The 16,447-nt window shown below is 37.2% G+C and overlaps 1 protein-coding gene across 5 annotated transcripts; it reads left to right on the top strand.

The window, feature by feature from the left end:
* Positions 1 to 828: 828 nt before the first annotated feature.
* LOC120272332 (serine/threonine-protein kinase ATR) lies at positions 829 to 16,361 on the top strand. Of its 5 annotated transcripts, XM_039279146.1 has the most exons (15): positions 829 to 1,066; positions 1,140 to 1,284; positions 1,365 to 1,477; positions 1,556 to 1,890; positions 2,001 to 2,125; positions 2,612 to 2,756; positions 2,863 to 3,432; positions 3,523 to 3,598; positions 7,372 to 7,723; positions 9,049 to 10,299; positions 10,401 to 13,764; positions 13,831 to 14,400; positions 14,717 to 15,340; positions 15,447 to 15,641; positions 15,752 to 16,361. In XM_039279146.1, the coding sequence occupies exons 1-15, from the start codon at positions 907 to 909 to the stop codon at positions 15,917 to 15,919; spliced, it is 8,193 nt and encodes a 2,730-aa protein (XP_039135080.1). In that variant the 5' UTR covers positions 829 to 906; the 3' UTR covers positions 15,920 to 16,361. The 5 variants fall into 5 exon arrangements, with proteins under 5 accessions (XP_039135080.1, XP_039135079.1, XP_039135081.1 ...); XM_039279145.1 differs by having other exon boundaries at positions 1,365 to 1,890; XM_039279147.1 differs by lacking the exons at positions 829 to 1,066; positions 1,140 to 1,284; positions 1,365 to 1,477; positions 1,556 to 1,890; positions 2,001 to 2,125 and having other exon boundaries at positions 2,647 to 2,756; positions 2,927 to 3,432.
* The last annotated feature ends 86 nt before the right edge of the window (positions 16,362 to 16,447 follow it).

Here is a 16,447-nt window from a genome sequence, read left to right as displayed (position 1 = left end):
CCAACCTCTATTATTTGGACTGGTTTTTTTATTTCTTAATTTTAATATTAAAAAAATAATTGACCTACATATTTACGTAAATATTTAAATTTTATAAAAAAAAGTAATGCTATTTAGGTTGAATTAATAAGCCGAATTAGTAATCTGAATGGCTTGGATGCCAAGTTGGCATCTATGTCAACATTCACATCTTTCTTTATCTATCTCTTTTTTTACAAAAGATATAATTTTTTTATAATCTAAACTTTTGTTTTATAATTTTTAAGTTTACAAATTTATTCTAAACTCTAAACACTAATAATACCTTAAAATATTAAATCAAATATCATAAAATCTTTTACCAAAAATTAAAAAACATAAACCCTAAACCCTAAATCCTAAAACATAAACCCTAAATCTTAAATCCTAAACCTTAAATTATAAACATTAAATCCCGTAGGGGATTTGATATTTGATATTTATTATTTAGAGTTTAGAGAGGGGGTTTTTAACTTATTAGATGATAAAAAAAGAAATTATTTTTTTATAAAAAAAAAATAAAATAAAGAATAACATGGATATTAACATAGATGCCAACTTGGCATCCAAATTATTTCGACTATTAATTCGACCTATTAATTCGGTCTAAATATCATTACTAAAAAAAAATTGGCTTATCACTTGCCCACCTCTCTCTTAAAATAAAAATAAAAATAAAAATAAAAATAAAAAAATAAAAAATAAAAACATTTTAGAAAAAAAACCTATATTATAAATAAATATATCTACATATATATATATGTGTGTGTATTATTATTATTTTAAATAACCCAAGTTTAATTCTTAATCCATTCGAAATCAGGAGGGAAATCTCCATCATCTTGGCCAGTGCGAGTGCGAGGGCGAGGGAAACCCTCGCCGCCTTCCATGGCGAACCTCTCCAACCTCATCCACGAACTGCGCGAGAGGATCGCAGCCTCCTCCTCCTCCTCCTCCATTTCCGGCGCCGGTGAGGACCCCCTTGAGACCAAGTTCCGTACCGTCCTTCCCAATCTCCTCCTCGCCTACGTGCTTCCCTCCTCCACCGGTATATCTTCTCTCTCTACTCCTCCATCTCTTTCTTGGTTCTTGGTTTTCCTTAATCCTGCAAGGTTTCACAGCAAACGAGCGCGAGGTCACGGCCGTCCTCAAGCTTCTCTCCCACACCGCCCGCAACTTCCCTGGCGTCTTCTTCCATGGCCGCTCCGCCGCCGTCCTCCCAGCATTTGGCCGTATCCTCCCGTTCCTCGCGGAACCTGCCTTCCGGTCCCGACTCTAAACCCTAACCCTATTTTCTTATCTCATCCCCAATTTGAGATCTAATCCTTGTTTTGTCTCTCTTTCAGAGTTCGTCATGGGATTATTTTTGACACTATCTCTTCCCTCCTCACCCTCCTCCGTTCGGGCGACCGTGAAGCTTATCGCCAGGTCTTTTTGGACGCTATGGTCGCTGTCGAAGGTAGTCTCCAATTCTTGCTCATATCATATCCCTGTATTTCAATTTACAATCTGAATGTGACCCGAATCAAATGCACAGATGTTTCCTGTATTGCTTTGCTGTATAAGAAGAAATCTGCCCCAGTTCCTTTGAATAAAGTGTCAGTAAAGTGTTTTTGTGAGTCGTTTTCTTTGATATCCGATGCTCCAGTGCTTTTTGGGGAGCTACTTGCTAGTTGTCGCCCACCAGATGGTCCTGGGGTGTTGGTTGATCTTACCAGTGAGGTGAGGTGGCAGCATTTTGCTGCGTGGCTGGTTAAGCTTGTTTGCAGGTTCCTGACAGAGGGGACGTTATATGTGGAAGGGCTTGTTAGCACATCTTTTGTTTATAAAGCATGTTCCTTTTTGTGCTATGGAGATGCGACACTGCACATGGTGGGTGAGTTGTTGGATGATTCATCTGTTTTTGAAGATGGTTGAAGTAGTAAAATTTTCTTGTGATTTATATCTCAGAAGTCTCCTTTATGTTTCCGATATCTTGTCAGGCTTGCTTTGATTTTGCACGGATAGTGGCGACCGTTATAGATGTAGATGTAGTTCCTGTTGAAGAGATCATCAAATCAATATCATGTATTTCGGAGCAAGATGATAAGGAAGTTTCCATATTCAGGTACATTATATTTTTGACATTCCTCTTGTGGTCGTTGAGCTATAGTTTCTGCAATTAGTATAGGTATCATTGATTTCCATTGGACACCATCTATGACTGTTGTGTGATTTACATTGTGGAGTAATCTTCAGTTATGTATAGGGGATTATTATGGGCTTCCTTGTTAAAATAAATCTTGTGTTTGTAGGGGAATGCCATAGAATTCCTATTCATTGATCAATATTAATCCTTTAACTTTGGCCATTCATTTCAGGTTGAGTTTATCTCTGTTTATATATTTCTCAGACTTTTAAACTCATTCAGATCAACTAAATTATAAAAATATCTCAAGGACCTCTAGGTTGGTAAGTGCGAGTTTACTAGATATTAGCCTTTGTTTATTCTTATTATTAATTTTTATTTGGACTTGCGCATCTTCCTTCTTTTGCTTCTAGTGGTACCTTTTGTGGTGAGGCATTAGGAGAGACTGACAAGGCTTTGTTGCAGAGATACAGCTTATGATTCTGCCCTAGGCACTTGTCTTCATGCATTATTATCAGCCTGTCAAGATGATGTTGTTGAGAACATAGCTGGTGAAATAGCCAAGATTTTTCCTGTGTCAATTCAGAGGACACAAAGCTCTGAACTTCAGGTTTGACCCCTGGCTCCATGTTTGGTGCTTTCTTACTTGCTGAGTTTTTTCCTAGGCATGAATTACATTAAGGTATGAAAGATGATGAATTGCTAAGTCTTTTCAGGTTGCTATGTGTAGTGCATACTTACGTATTGCTAAAATTTGCCCTACTCATATTTGGAGGCCAGGAATCATCTTGTCTTTGTTGTGCTCTCCAACACCTTGCTTGCCATTAATTAATTGCATCAGAATGGTTATTGATGTTTGCTGTGGTTGCTTGGCTGATAAAGATGTTGATGTTGGAAGAAACATGTTGGAAAGTACCAAGAAACTTGTGTTACCAAAAGCTGGCCAGAAACGATCAGTTGAGAGCAATGATGACTATCACCGTAAACGTCAAAAAATAGAAGAAAATAAGTTGCTTCAGAGGTCAAACATACTTTTTGGTAATGGCACTGCTGGTTTACTGTCATGCAAGTTGGATGAAGAATATGCACTTGAGCTACAAAAATCACTCTTAAAATTTGTTGGTCTTCTTAAACCTGAATGTTGCAGAACTGTTTCATTGAAGCCAGCAACTGCATTAAGAGCTCTTAGCATGCTTTGTCTTGCCTATTATGATTATCCTGAAATGGGGCTTTCTGTCAACATCTTTCAGCAAGTGCTTTCATGGATACCTTGGATATGCAAGCAGGTAAATTAGAAAGAATAGAAAAACTTGTTTCCAGAACTTTTAGTTGATGGCTGTTTGTTCTTAGCTTTTTGATTAATTGATGTTTTTTAGGCTAAAGAAGAAGACTTTCTTGAATTTGATATATCCATATATTTGGAAGCTGTTCATAGTGTTCTGCTTCTACAAGGTGAGAACTTATCTATTTCAAATTTTCTCATTTATTTTTCAAGTTTGAACTTGTGTGTTCTTAACACAAAAGGCAATTGCATCTTCTTGGCATATTCATTTTCAACTTCGATTATGTCCATAAAATATTCCCCATTAGTACTAGGTTATGTATTCAATAACTTACTTTCAATTTTATGCATATAAAAGCCTGGCTGGCAAAATAGCATTCTTTTTCCATAGCTTCATGTTTAATAGAGCAGTTGTATTGGTGGTGGTTACATATGTGTAATAACTACCTTTCAGTTTCATCTAAATGGAGGCACATTTTTGGAGAATATATGCTTGCTTATTTTTTACTATTAGTCATCTGCTAAAATATTTCTGCTTATTTTCCTAGTTCAATTATACAAGAAAAAAACTTATGCTTTGTTGTTGTTATAGCCGTATTATTTAGTTTCATGGTTATTTATGTCTTGTTAGGCTTTTGCCCTAGTTTAGTTTAAGAAGATAATATTGTCTTTACACCTATTCGCTTGGCCAAACGAAGTGGGATAAGCACTGTACATCAATTTTATAAAAAATTAATTATTTGAACAAAAATATATTAATTTAAGCCAAACTTTGGTTAGTTTAAAAAAAAGTTTTTGCTCTAACCCAATATTTGAAAATAATTCTCTTAGCCTGATGTTCTTATCTACCAACTAAAAAATCTAGTTAGGGTTATTGTTGATCTCTTTATAAGAGTGTGGTACCTCTGGCATGTATTTCTAGAAGTAGGTTGGAGTCTATAGATTTATCAATGAATTGCTAGTTCTCTCTTTGATTGTTTTGGTTTGCTTCGCATTTGGCGTGGAATGAGAGCCCATTCAACAAATAAAATTCATTGAAAACGAATCTTGAGGGATTTCTCTTTGGTGCAAATCAAAATTACATTTGAAAACTAATCTGAAACCTATCATCAGATTCCTTTTTATTTAAAAGGACACAAGGATATTTGCGGACCATCCTTAGTCATATTATTTATTCAGTCAATCAGGAAATCGCACATCCATTTGAGAAGCAAATTGCAAAGGAAATTTAGTTATTTGGTGGGCGACAGTGCAAGATTGGAAGGGGAAAAAAGGATAGCTTGCTGTTTAATCCTATGCATTGTGGTTGTCTTCCAGCCCAATTCCACCTTTATTCATGAAGTCAACGCCATTGCTTTGCATTGCATCGGTTAATTCAATAAGAGATATTATCCAGTGTCCCCTTTTCCCTTCTCCCCACCCAATAAAAATGGCCTACTTCCTGTATAGTGCGGGGGAAAATAGCTTTCTTTAATCCCCTTTAAAAATTGAATTCTTGTTTGTGTTCCCCAAACTTAATCTCATCGCCTTATCAAATAAAATATTAATATATTTTTAAAATGTGAAATAACTAAGGAGTCTGTGCTCTCAACAATCGTTAGTTATTGAAGATTTTCATAGCAGCATGTAAAATTTATGCATTTAAAAACCAAAAGCTTAGTCGTGTTTATATTATAAAATTTATGTATTTAAACCCCTAGGGCATGTTTGGAAGGGGGTTTGGATGTTGGGTTGAAGATTTGGATGTTTGAAATGGTTTTGGATGGAAAACATACCTGTGAAGTTGACCAAATTTTAATTTAATCAATATTAGTTAAAATAAAATTATTTTGATGAGTGAGTCAATTTGATCTTGGCTTATGGTTATAGACTATATATATATATATATATTTAAATGGATTTATCTCTAATTTTTAGATGTGTATAAGAAAATATGTTTTTTAGGATTATGAACATAGCCATGTTATTGTGGTGGATAAATGGGGATTAGACGCTCATCCCATTTAATAAATATAGATATAAATAGGGGTTATAACATTATTAAAATAAATAATTATTACAATAACGCTTTTCCTAAAATATTTACAAAACTAACGTTATGCCTCTTTAACTCATCTATCACATCATCCCTTACTATATAATAACTCATATGACTCCAACCCTCTTTGGTTTTCTTTGTTTAATGTACATCGGTGCATGTAATTCTAACTTCTGTGTTTCATTTTGCTTTAAAGCTCTCTTCTTCAACAAGAGATGACAAAAGATTTTATCATCTTCCGTAAACCCTAGTCTTTCTTTTAAAAACCCATACCATAGATCGATCTATGTCCAACCTTACTTTCAAGAGTAATTGCCAAATAGGGAAATATTCGAGATAACTCAAACTTTTAGAAGTAAATTGAATTTAGAACATGATAAAGTAAAAATATGTCTCACTACCTCCTGAAGCTCTTAATATGATTACCATTGATGCTATTTTGTGAGTTAGTTTTATTGGATCATTACTTATTCACTTAGAAATTAGAGTAGGATGAGCTTATATGTTCAAAATTGAAGACATGTAAAAATATTTTGCATTGATTCAAGTTTAGCTTGTTTATTTATGGTTGTTGTTTTGCAGTGAAAATATTCAATGCAAATGCAGTCATATTTCTTTATCACATTTAGTTGGTTTTCTTCTTCTTTTTATTTTTTGACAAAAAAGGTTATGATGATCAAAGCTTGAAACCATAGATGAAGTTATAAAAATTAAAATGTTTTGAACATGAACTTATCTAAATTTCAGTAGAGTTTGTGAAAATCTATATTAGATTTAAGATACAAATACATGAATTTAATAGGACATGACTGAAACTTTAAACGAATGAACATTGAGTGCAAAGAGAAATGGGGGAATAAAATCTAAAAATAAAAATAACGTTAGAAAAAAACCTTAAAAGCAAATATGAATAAGATGGCTGGGGTCACATGGGTTAATGTATGTTAGAAAGAGAAATTCGAAAGTATGGGGATGGCATGGATTAATGCAGTGGTATAACATTAGTTTAATTTATATTTTAGGAGGAGTGCTACTTCATTTTTTATTTTGTGATGGTCGCACTGAGATTTATTCATTATTTGTTTTCATAATATTATTTAAAAAAAAATATTTTCATAACATTAGTTTCATAATATATAAATCTACATCTTTCATCCTATTAGCTTAGTTTTTTGGTTTGGATTGAGTTCATAATGTATTTGGTTTGCATTTGACATGATACTAAAAGTCTACTAACAAGGAAAAAATCCTTTCACAATTAGGCTTTGACAATGGGTTTTAATGGCGTAATTGACGCAATTAGGAGTGACTTTGAGTACCTGTACAAGTACAAGCTACTGTTGTGCAATCATATCAACATGAAGGAGAAAGACAAGGTTTTGTTGTCAGCATCTTAGTTGATGTGTTGAACAATATATGCCTTTTTTGCATGTTGAGGTATTTGAACAAGAAATCCAATCTATTTTGCCTAATCAACTCTGTCAATCCTGTTTGTCGCCAGGTTTTCATCATGTGTGATTCAAACAAAATGAGTCTGAGTCCTGGTGATAGATTCAGTGCTATAAATTATATAACTCTTATGTCTTATTAATGAATTTCTGGTATTGTTCTGTTTTCTTTAGAGTTATCTGCTATTTTATTCGGGCGATCAAGAGAAATGTATGACAAATCCTACTCTTTTTCATGTTGTTATTATTTTTTATTTCTTGTGACCTATGATAGTCACAAGATCCATATTGTAGTCAGTTTGTGCTCTAGTGTTGCCATTTATTGGTTGTGTTCTGGACAATTTCAGATTTTATTGTTTTTGCTTTCTAAAGTTTGATGTTAACATACTACCCATATGTTGCGACGCCTTTCATAGTATGTTTCAATACTATTTATTAAGCTGTATACGTAACGCAGGTTTTCTTCTCACAAGGATGAAGTTGTTTCAAGATGATGATTACTTGAATGACACAACAAGCTTTAACTGTGAAATTGTAAAACATGCTGATCTTGTAGAATTACTAAAATTGGCATGGAAAAATCCCTGTTTTGTGTCACAAGATCATACTCTATGGAAGCTAAAATGCCTCTGTATTCAAGTTTTATCTAAAATTAGCATGAAGAAAAGCATTGACTCCATTCTTGAAGTTTTTGACTTGGCTATCCTTGATGAAGCTGAAGTAGTTAAAGCTGAAGCTTTGATATCAATGCCTGTGATTGTCTTGTACTCAGGTCACCTTCCGCTGGCAAGTATGTGGAATAGACTGAAGTAAGTAGATATGTTATTTTTTTTAAAGGTTTTCAACCTCTCTCTTTAACTCAACCATATTTTCCGGCTTTATATGATGGCCTAATTCTGGCTATTATTCAATAACTTAATTTGATTGTTTCCATAGTTAGACAACTATTTGTTTGATCATTTTTGCATAATTTTGATTTTGAAAATTGCCACTTCATAGGGAGAGTAAACAAGCTAATGCTTTGAAGCCTGATTGAAGACGTTATGAATGATCAAGTTCCTTAATTTGAAGCATTAGCATGTTATTTATTTTTTTGATTAAAGATTGAATTAATCTTGGTTTTTGTTTACTTGATGTTATGCTGCTTTTATGTTTTAGATAGGTTGCTCTATCATCTCTTTTATGTTTTGTCTCATTGTTCTATTCTATCAATTCTACCATTGGTTTGGTTTCCCTATAGATCAAATGGGTTTGGTTGTTTGTGACTTTGTATAAAATGTGCTCAACATGCCTGAACTTGTGAAAAATCAGTATACAGGTTCTATTGCGGTCAACTACAAAATTATTTGCTTCTTTCTCTGAAAAGTAAGCGGGTTTGCAGCCTAATAAGCTGTCTCATGATTGACAGACCTTTTTCTTATGTGTCCATAGTTCCACTTTAAGATTCTGAGCAGTATTAGACAATTGTTATATATACAAATCCAATCAAGGGATGGAAATATGAATTGCTCAAAGTGGGCCTCGAATTATCTACCAAGTGCTTGAGATTCTCTGGATGAATGCTTTCTATTCCCTTTGATGAGATGAGATGTTTTGTTGAGCTAAGAACCCCAGTCTCAAGTTGTTAGTTCCCACCGAAGTTTCACCATCTCAATTTTTGTAAGCCTTTCGTTTAAGAGTTGGCTGGACAAACAGTGACTTCAGTTCTCTTTGTGTTCAGGTTGATGGGAATTACATGATCATAGAATCTTTCTTTCTATTTTTTTTTTGGAAGCTCAGGATCTTTGATATCATCTTACTAGGTTTCATGTAGAGAAAGATCTTTGATAAAATGCCTGCTAGCCTATGTTCATAGTTTAAGAAGGCTTTAATATGAAAATTTGAAATACCATGTTACCAAATCTTGTTGAATGCTTGTAGCCTCTTTGAGAGTCTGCTCACACATGGAAAGGAAACATGATTTGCTTTCACTGTAGAAAGCCTAAGGTCATAAGTCAGTAATGCTATTAGTGAGAATGTGAATTCCATTATAAAACTAGTTGGTGATGACTGATTCTATAAGCTTTCTTGTTTAAGAAACATGCTGTAGTTCTGAATTTGTTGTTAATATTGTTTACTCTTGATAAATTCCCAGGTCAATGGGTAGCAATAGAGGTGATCAAGTTTGCAAATCTGTTCTCCTTTCCCTTGGATACTTGTCATGTCTTCATCACTCTATTGAACCCTCATATGCAGTGGATGGTTCTTGCAAGTTGTTCTTTGGTGATAGTTATGAAATTCATATTAATACCTTGGATATTTTATTGCGAGGATTCTGGTGTCCTCAGTGTGACAATTCTGTTGTGCACAACCAAGAGCAATGGCGTAGTGTCAGCATGCCCCATCTACCAACAGGAAGCCCTAATGTTGATTTTGATTTTATTTATCTGCACCACATTTTCTTTCAGCTTATTTCTGTTGAGTTGTCAGAGGAGCTCCAAACTGTTGGTGTTCAAGTAATGTCTCGTATTCTTAGGCATTCAGCCAGAGATGTTCTGCTGAAAACAAGATTACAGTGGATTGAGTATATTGATTTTTGTCTGCTTCACAAAACAAGGGCCATGAGGGAAGCATTTTCTTCTGAAATAAGCTGCTTTCTTCAGAATCACATTCTAGATTGCTTATTTATGGATGAAGAGGGAACATGCAATACAAAAGAGCACGGAATTTTTGATAGAATAAAACATGCTTTGGCAGGAGCAGAAGATCCACAAGTCTTTGAGACTCTCCTGGAATCAATGGCTGAGGTTATGAGTGTCATTGGCAGCCACAATCAACTTTTTGTGGGTGGACTTATCTTGTTTGTTGATCAGCTTGATAATCCTAATCTGATTGTAAGAATTACTGCTTCAAGGTTAATAAAGAAGTCTTGCTTTGTTAATCGTAAAGGTGGTTTTGAACTAATTTTCTCTAAATCTTTTCATATTCGAGATGTGCTCTTTGATCATCTTTGTTTAAGGCTTGTGAGTCGACCAGCCATGGTCAAAGAATTTGCAGAAGCTGTTGTTGGAGTCAGGGTTGAGGAACTTATTGGAAAAATGGTTCCTTTTGTTATCCCTAAGCTTGTGGTTTCTCAAAAGCATAACCATCAAGCAGTCATCATATTGCATGAGTTGGCAAACTATTTGAACACAGATCTTGTACCACTGGTTGTTAATTGGTTGCCAAAAGTGCTTGCTTTTGCGCTTTTCCATGCAGATGGGCAGGAGTTATCCTCTGTTTTGCATTTTTATCAGGTAGAAACAGGATCTGACAATAGAGAGATTTTTTCAGCTGCTTTGCCCCAACTCTTAGATGAACTTCTGTGTTTTACTGGTGAGGGGGACATGGATGAAATCGACAAAAGGTAATATTATTCATTTAAGTGCTTTCATACATAAATTCTTTGCCTTCAAAATGGACCTTATATTTGTGTACTGTTTATTGTTGTTAATGTGTTATTGTCAGGACAATAAGAGTTCCTAAGATGATCCAGGACGTGGCTACAATTTTGACAGGCTCTGATGATCTTCCTGGTTTTCTGAAAAATCATTTTGTTGGTCTGCTAAACAGCATTGATAGGAAAATGCTTCATGCTGATGACCTCTTGATTCAGAAGCAGGCATTGAAACGGATAGAAAAGTTGATTGAGATGATGGGCTCTTATCTCAGTACTTATGTGCCCAAAATCATGGTCCTACTGATGTATGCAATTGACAAAGAAGCCCTTCAAACTGATGGTCTTAATGTTTTGCATTTCTTTATCAAACAATTGGCGAAGCTTTCACCTTCTAGCACTAAGCATGTGATATCTCAAGTTGTAGCGGCCTTTATTCCATCCTTGGAACGGTGCATGGAAATGCCTTCTTTGCATTTGAAAAAAATGGTTGAAGTTTTGGAAGACCTGATTCTTGAGAACAAATTGGTTCTTAAGCAGCAAATACGTGAACTCCCACTGCTACCTAGTGTACCAGAGGTATCAGAAGTAAACAAAGTTATACAGGAGGTAAGGGGATCAATGACCCTCAGAGATCAATTAAGAGATGCCATTGATGGTCTGAACCATGAGAGCTTAAATGTGAGGTATATGGTGGCCTGTGAGTTGAGCAAATTGTTGAACATAAAAAGAGAAGATGTCATGGTTCTTATATCTGGTGAGTCCCTCACAGATTTGGATGTAATTAGTTCCTTGATCACGTCCTTGCTCAGAGGGTGTGCAGAGGAATCAAGAACTGCTGTAGGGCAGAGGCTGAAATTAGTCTGTGCAGATTGCTTAGGGGCACTTGGTGCTGTTGACCCTGCTAAGTTTAAGGGAATATCTAGTGAGCGTTTTAAGATTGCTTGTTCTGATGATGATCTAATCTTTGAGTTAATCCACAAGCATTTAGCGAGGGCATTTAGAGCTGCTTCTGATACCATTGTCCAGGATTCAGCAGCATTGGCTATACAGGAGCTTCTCAAGCTGGCAGGATGCCAAGAGTCGCTCAGTGGAAGCATACAGGAGCATGTGGAGATAGACAATTCTGAAGGCTCCAATGAAAGTACAGCAAGAAAGAGGGGTCAGAGATTGTGGGACCGCTTTTCTAATTATGTTAAGGATATTATTGCACCATGCTTGACATCAAGATTCCAACTTCCTAGTGCGACTGACACCACATCCCCTGGTCCCATTTATCGTCCAACAATGTCATTCAGAAGATGGATTTTCTTCTGGATCAGGAAGTTAACTGCACATGCAACTGGTTCCCGTTCTGGTATTTTCAGTGCATGCCGTGGGATTGTTCGTCATGACATGCAGACAGCTCTTTACCTGTTACCTTATCTTGTACTAAATGCTGTCTGCCATGGTACCCATGAGGCTCGTAATGGCATAAATGAGGAGATATTAACAGTTCTTGATGCAGAAGCTTCAGAGAACAGTGCTGCTGCTGTTCATGGCATCACAGGTGGGCAGAGTGAGGTTTGTGTCCAGGCTGTGTTTACACTTCTTGATAATCTTGGGCAATGGGTTGATGATCTCAAACAAGAAATTGCTCTCTCGCAGTCAATGTGTGCATCAGGATCAAAGCAAACTGCCAAGTTGAAAAGTGGGTCTAATCCACATGTGGATTCGCAGGACCTCCTTGTCCAGTGCAGTAATGTCTCAGGGTTGCTGTCTGCCATACCAAAAGTTACCCTTGCGAAGTCTTCCTTTCGTTGCCAGGCGCATGCTCGTGCTCTAATGTACTTTGAGTCGCATGTGCGGGAGAAATCAGGTTCTTTTAACCCAGCGGCTGAGAATAGTGGGATATTTGCGGACGAAGATATCTCTTTTTTGTTGGAAATATATAGTGGTTTAGATGAGCCTGATGGTCTTTCTGGTTTTGCGAACTTGAGGAAATCTTCAAACCTTCAAGACCATTTTGTTATCAATGAAAAGGTAGGAAATTGGGCTGAAGTACTGACTTCATGTGAACAGGCTTTGCAGATGGAACCTCAGTCTGTTCAGAGGCATGCAGACGTTCTGAAGAGTTTGTTGAACATGTGCCACCTTCAAGCGATGGTTACCCATGTTGATGGTTTGATTTGTAGAATACCTCAATATAAGAAGACGTGGAGCATGCAAGGAGTGCAGGCTGCTTGGAGGTTAGGGAGATGGGATCTGATGGAAGAATATCTCTCCGTTGCAGATAAAGAGGGTTTAATATGTAGCAACATCGAGAGCAATGCTTCCTTTGACTTGGGCCTTGCCAAGATTATCCAGGCAATGATGAAGAAAGACCAGTTTCTGGTTGCTGAGAGGATTGCCCAGGCTAAACAAGCATTGCTTGCCCCCTTGGCAGCTGCAGGTATGGACTCCTACATGCGTGCATACCCATTTGTGGTAAAACTTCACATGATACGTGAATTGGAAGACTTCCATGCTCTTCTTGGGGATGAATCATTTCTTGAAAAGCAGTTTTGTGAAGATCTTCCTGGATATTCAAAATTAATAAAGGACTGGGACAGTCGTCTTCGCTTCACACAACCATCCCTTTGGGCAAGGGAGCCATTGCTAGCTTTCCGCCGGTTAGTTTTCACTGCAAGTAATATGGGAGCTCAAGTTGGGAATTGTTGGCTTCAATATGCAAAGCTGTGCCGCTCTGCAGGTCATTATGAAACAGCTAACCGAGCAGTGTTAGAAGCCCAAGCTTCAGGTGCTCCAAATGTTCACATTGAGAAGGCAAAACTTCTTTGGAGCACAAGAAAATGTGATTCTGCATTATCTGAACTGCAGCAGTTGCTTCTCAACATGCCAGCAGAAGTTTTGGGATCTGCTGCCATCTCGTCTCTCACTAGCCTTTCACTCATTCTACCTAATCCACTAACTTTTTCTACCACACAGGCATCAAAAGAAAATCATAATGTTGCTAAAACAATTCTTTTGTACACGAGATGGATTCATTGCACTGGTCAAAAGCAGAAGGAAGACATTATCAACCTTTATTCTAGAGTCAGAGAGTTACAACCTAAGTGGGAGAAGGGATATTTTTTCATGGCCAAATATTGTGATGATTTGCTTGTTGATGCTAGGAAAAGGCAGGAGGATACTCTAATGGGTATGCGGTCTGGACAAGGAATGATGTCATCTTCTTCTGTTAGCAATCAATCTTTGAGTTCCAACACGGAGGAGAAGCCTTGGTGGTCTTACCTTCCTGATGTGTTACTGTTTTATGCAAAAGGACTCCACAGAGGCCATAAGGATCTCTTTCAAGCTCTACCAAGATTGTTAACTCTTTGGTTTGAATTTGGAAGCTGGTATCTTAGGGATGGGTTATCGTCCAACAAGTCTTTGAAAACTGTCCATACAAGGGTATATGCTCAATTTTAGCACAATTGCTTTCTCACCGTCTTTCCTCCTCTGACTTCTGCTTTTCAGGTCTTGAGCATCATGCGGGGTTGCCTGAAAGATCTCCCCACGTATCAATGGCTTACAGTTTTGTCTCAGTTGATCTCCCGGATCTGCCACCAAAATGAAGATATTGTTCGAATTGTTAAGCATATTATTACATCTGTTTTGCAAGAATATCCCCAGCAAGCTCTTTGGATGATGGCTGCAGTGTCAAAGTCAACTGTTGCTGCAAGACGTGAAGCTGCTGCTGAGATTATACAGGCAGCACGTAAAGGGATCCGACGTGGGAAAGACAACAGCAGCCTGTTTACTCAATTTGCCAGCCTAATTGATCATCTGATAAAGCTGTGCTTTCATCCTGGGCAACCAAAAGCAAGGATAATTAACATCCTGACTGAGTTCAGTGCATTAAAACGAATGATGCCACTAGGAATTATAATGCCACTTCAACAAGCTCTCACTGTTACATTACCATCTTATGATGCAAGTGCCTCTGATCCGCCTGATGTTAATGTTTTCTCGGATTCTGATCATGTTACCATAATTGGTATAGCAGATGAGGCTGAAGTTCTTTCATCTCTTCAGCGGCCAAAGAAGGTAAATTGAGATTATTATTGTGAGATTATTCTGCTTTTAATATAAAAATGAAGACATTAGAACGTCAAAATGTTTGGAGGGACAGTGGGAATCAAGGAGACTAATTTGTGTGAAAAAAACAAATGAAGCTAGATGTGGGCAGCAAAAATCACAAACTTAATCCTTCAAGCCAATACATGAGAGATGGTGCAATGTTTTTCTATTATCAATGATTCTAGTTTTAGAATTTTAGATTACTTGACTTCTTTCCGTTGATAGCAAGCTTGTCTGTGACATCTGTTTTTTTTTAATATATATTTACTGTTTCAAATTTCAGGTTGTCTTTCTTGGAAGTGATGGGGCTCATCATCCATTTCTTTGCAAACCCAAGGATGATCTTAGGAAAGATGCTCGCATGATGGAGTTCACTGCAATGATCAACCGTCTGCTATCCAAATTCCCTGAGAGCCGGAGGAGAAAACTCTACATTCGCACGTTTGCAGTAATACCACTTACCGAGGATTGTGGAATGGTAGAATGGGTGCCTCACACTCGTGGGCTTCGACAGATTCTTCAAGACATCTATGTAGCCGATGGGAAGTTTGATCGTCAGAAGACCCATCCTCTGGTCAAGAGGATATATGATCAGTGTTCAGGAAAGATGCCCGAAGATGAGATGCTCAAGTCAAAGATTCTCCCGATGTTCCCTCCAGTTTTTCACAAGTGGTTCCTGATCACATTCTCGGAACCAGCAGCTTGGTTCCGGGCCAGGGTTGCTTATGCTCACACCTCTGCTGTCTGGTCCATGGTAGGGCATATTGTAGGGTTAGGTGACAGACATGGGGAAAATATCCTTTTTGATTCCACCACTGGTGACACTGTTCATGTGGATTTCAGCTGCTTGTTTGATAAGGGTTTGCAGTTAGAGAAGCCTGAGCTGGTACCTTTCAGGTTGACACAGGTAGGAATTTTGTACTTCTGTTCATGTATTCTGAGTTTTCAAGGGTCTCATTGTACTCGATCACATCACATGATCCTTAATTCATTTATTGTTTTCTTATTGGCAGAACATGATTGATGGTCTGGGCATCACTGGTTACGAGGGTGTCTTTTTGAAGGTATGTGAGATCACATTGTCAGTGCTAAGGGCACACAAGGAGACTTTAATGAGTGTTCTTGAAACTTTCATCCATGATCCCTTGGTTGAGTGGACGAAATCTCATAAGTCTAGTGGAGTAGAGGTTCAAAATCCCCATGCTCAGGTCTGACAAAAATCTGCGCCATTTCTCATGAGCATACACTAGTAAAGTACTAACCAATCTCTATTCTACTATTGGAAACTGATTTGAACTTTCTGTTGCTTAAATTTCAGAGGGCAATTAGCAACATCAAAGCTCGGTTGCAAGGAGTTGTGGTTGGTGTGGGTGCGGCACCATCTCTTCCTTTAGCTGTAGAAGGACAGGCACGACGCTTGATAGCCGAAGCAGTATCACACAAAAACCTCGGAAAGATGTACATCTGGTGGATGGCTTGGTTTTAGGTGTTGGTGGAAGTATCCCCTCTATCCCTTTGATTCTACCATCATGTTTTGGCTTGTCAAGATGAATACACTGAAATGGAGGCATCACTTGATCCTTTTTGGTCCTAAAAATGTCTGCAGATGGTGTTACTAAGTTATCCATCGCCAGATTATCTGATGACTTCCGGATGAATAGCCTTGTTACAAAGACCAGTTGATTGTGGGGGTTCAACCGCATGCTTTGTTATATTTTGGTCTGATGCACCCATCCATCAGGTGTGCAATTTTGGATGGAGAGAAAACAAGGATATGCATTATATAATTGAAACTAACAAGTCTTATCCGTTGTGATGCTTGAGCTGTTGTATTATTGAGTTTTGTTAACTTAAAACTAAAGGTATTATAAGTGTACATATAAACCATGATGTATAGTGGAATCAAACTGTTGAATCTATTGTGATCATTAAGTTGTGAAAAACTGTTTATCGACAATGTCAAGTGCAGGGATGCTTCTTCTTTTTCTTCTTCGTCTTCTGTTTTAATAAATAA

The sequence above is a fragment of the Dioscorea cayenensis genome, chromosome 11, assembly GCF_009730915.1.
Source record: "Dioscorea cayenensis subsp. rotundata cultivar TDr96_F1 chromosome 11, TDr96_F1_v2_PseudoChromosome.rev07_lg8_w22 25.fasta, whole genome shotgun sequence".
Taxonomy (NCBI): domain Eukaryota; kingdom Viridiplantae; phylum Streptophyta; class Magnoliopsida; order Dioscoreales; family Dioscoreaceae; genus Dioscorea; species Dioscorea cayenensis.
Note: the sequence above shows the minus strand (reverse complement) of the source record. Positions and strands in the feature narration are given on the sequence as shown.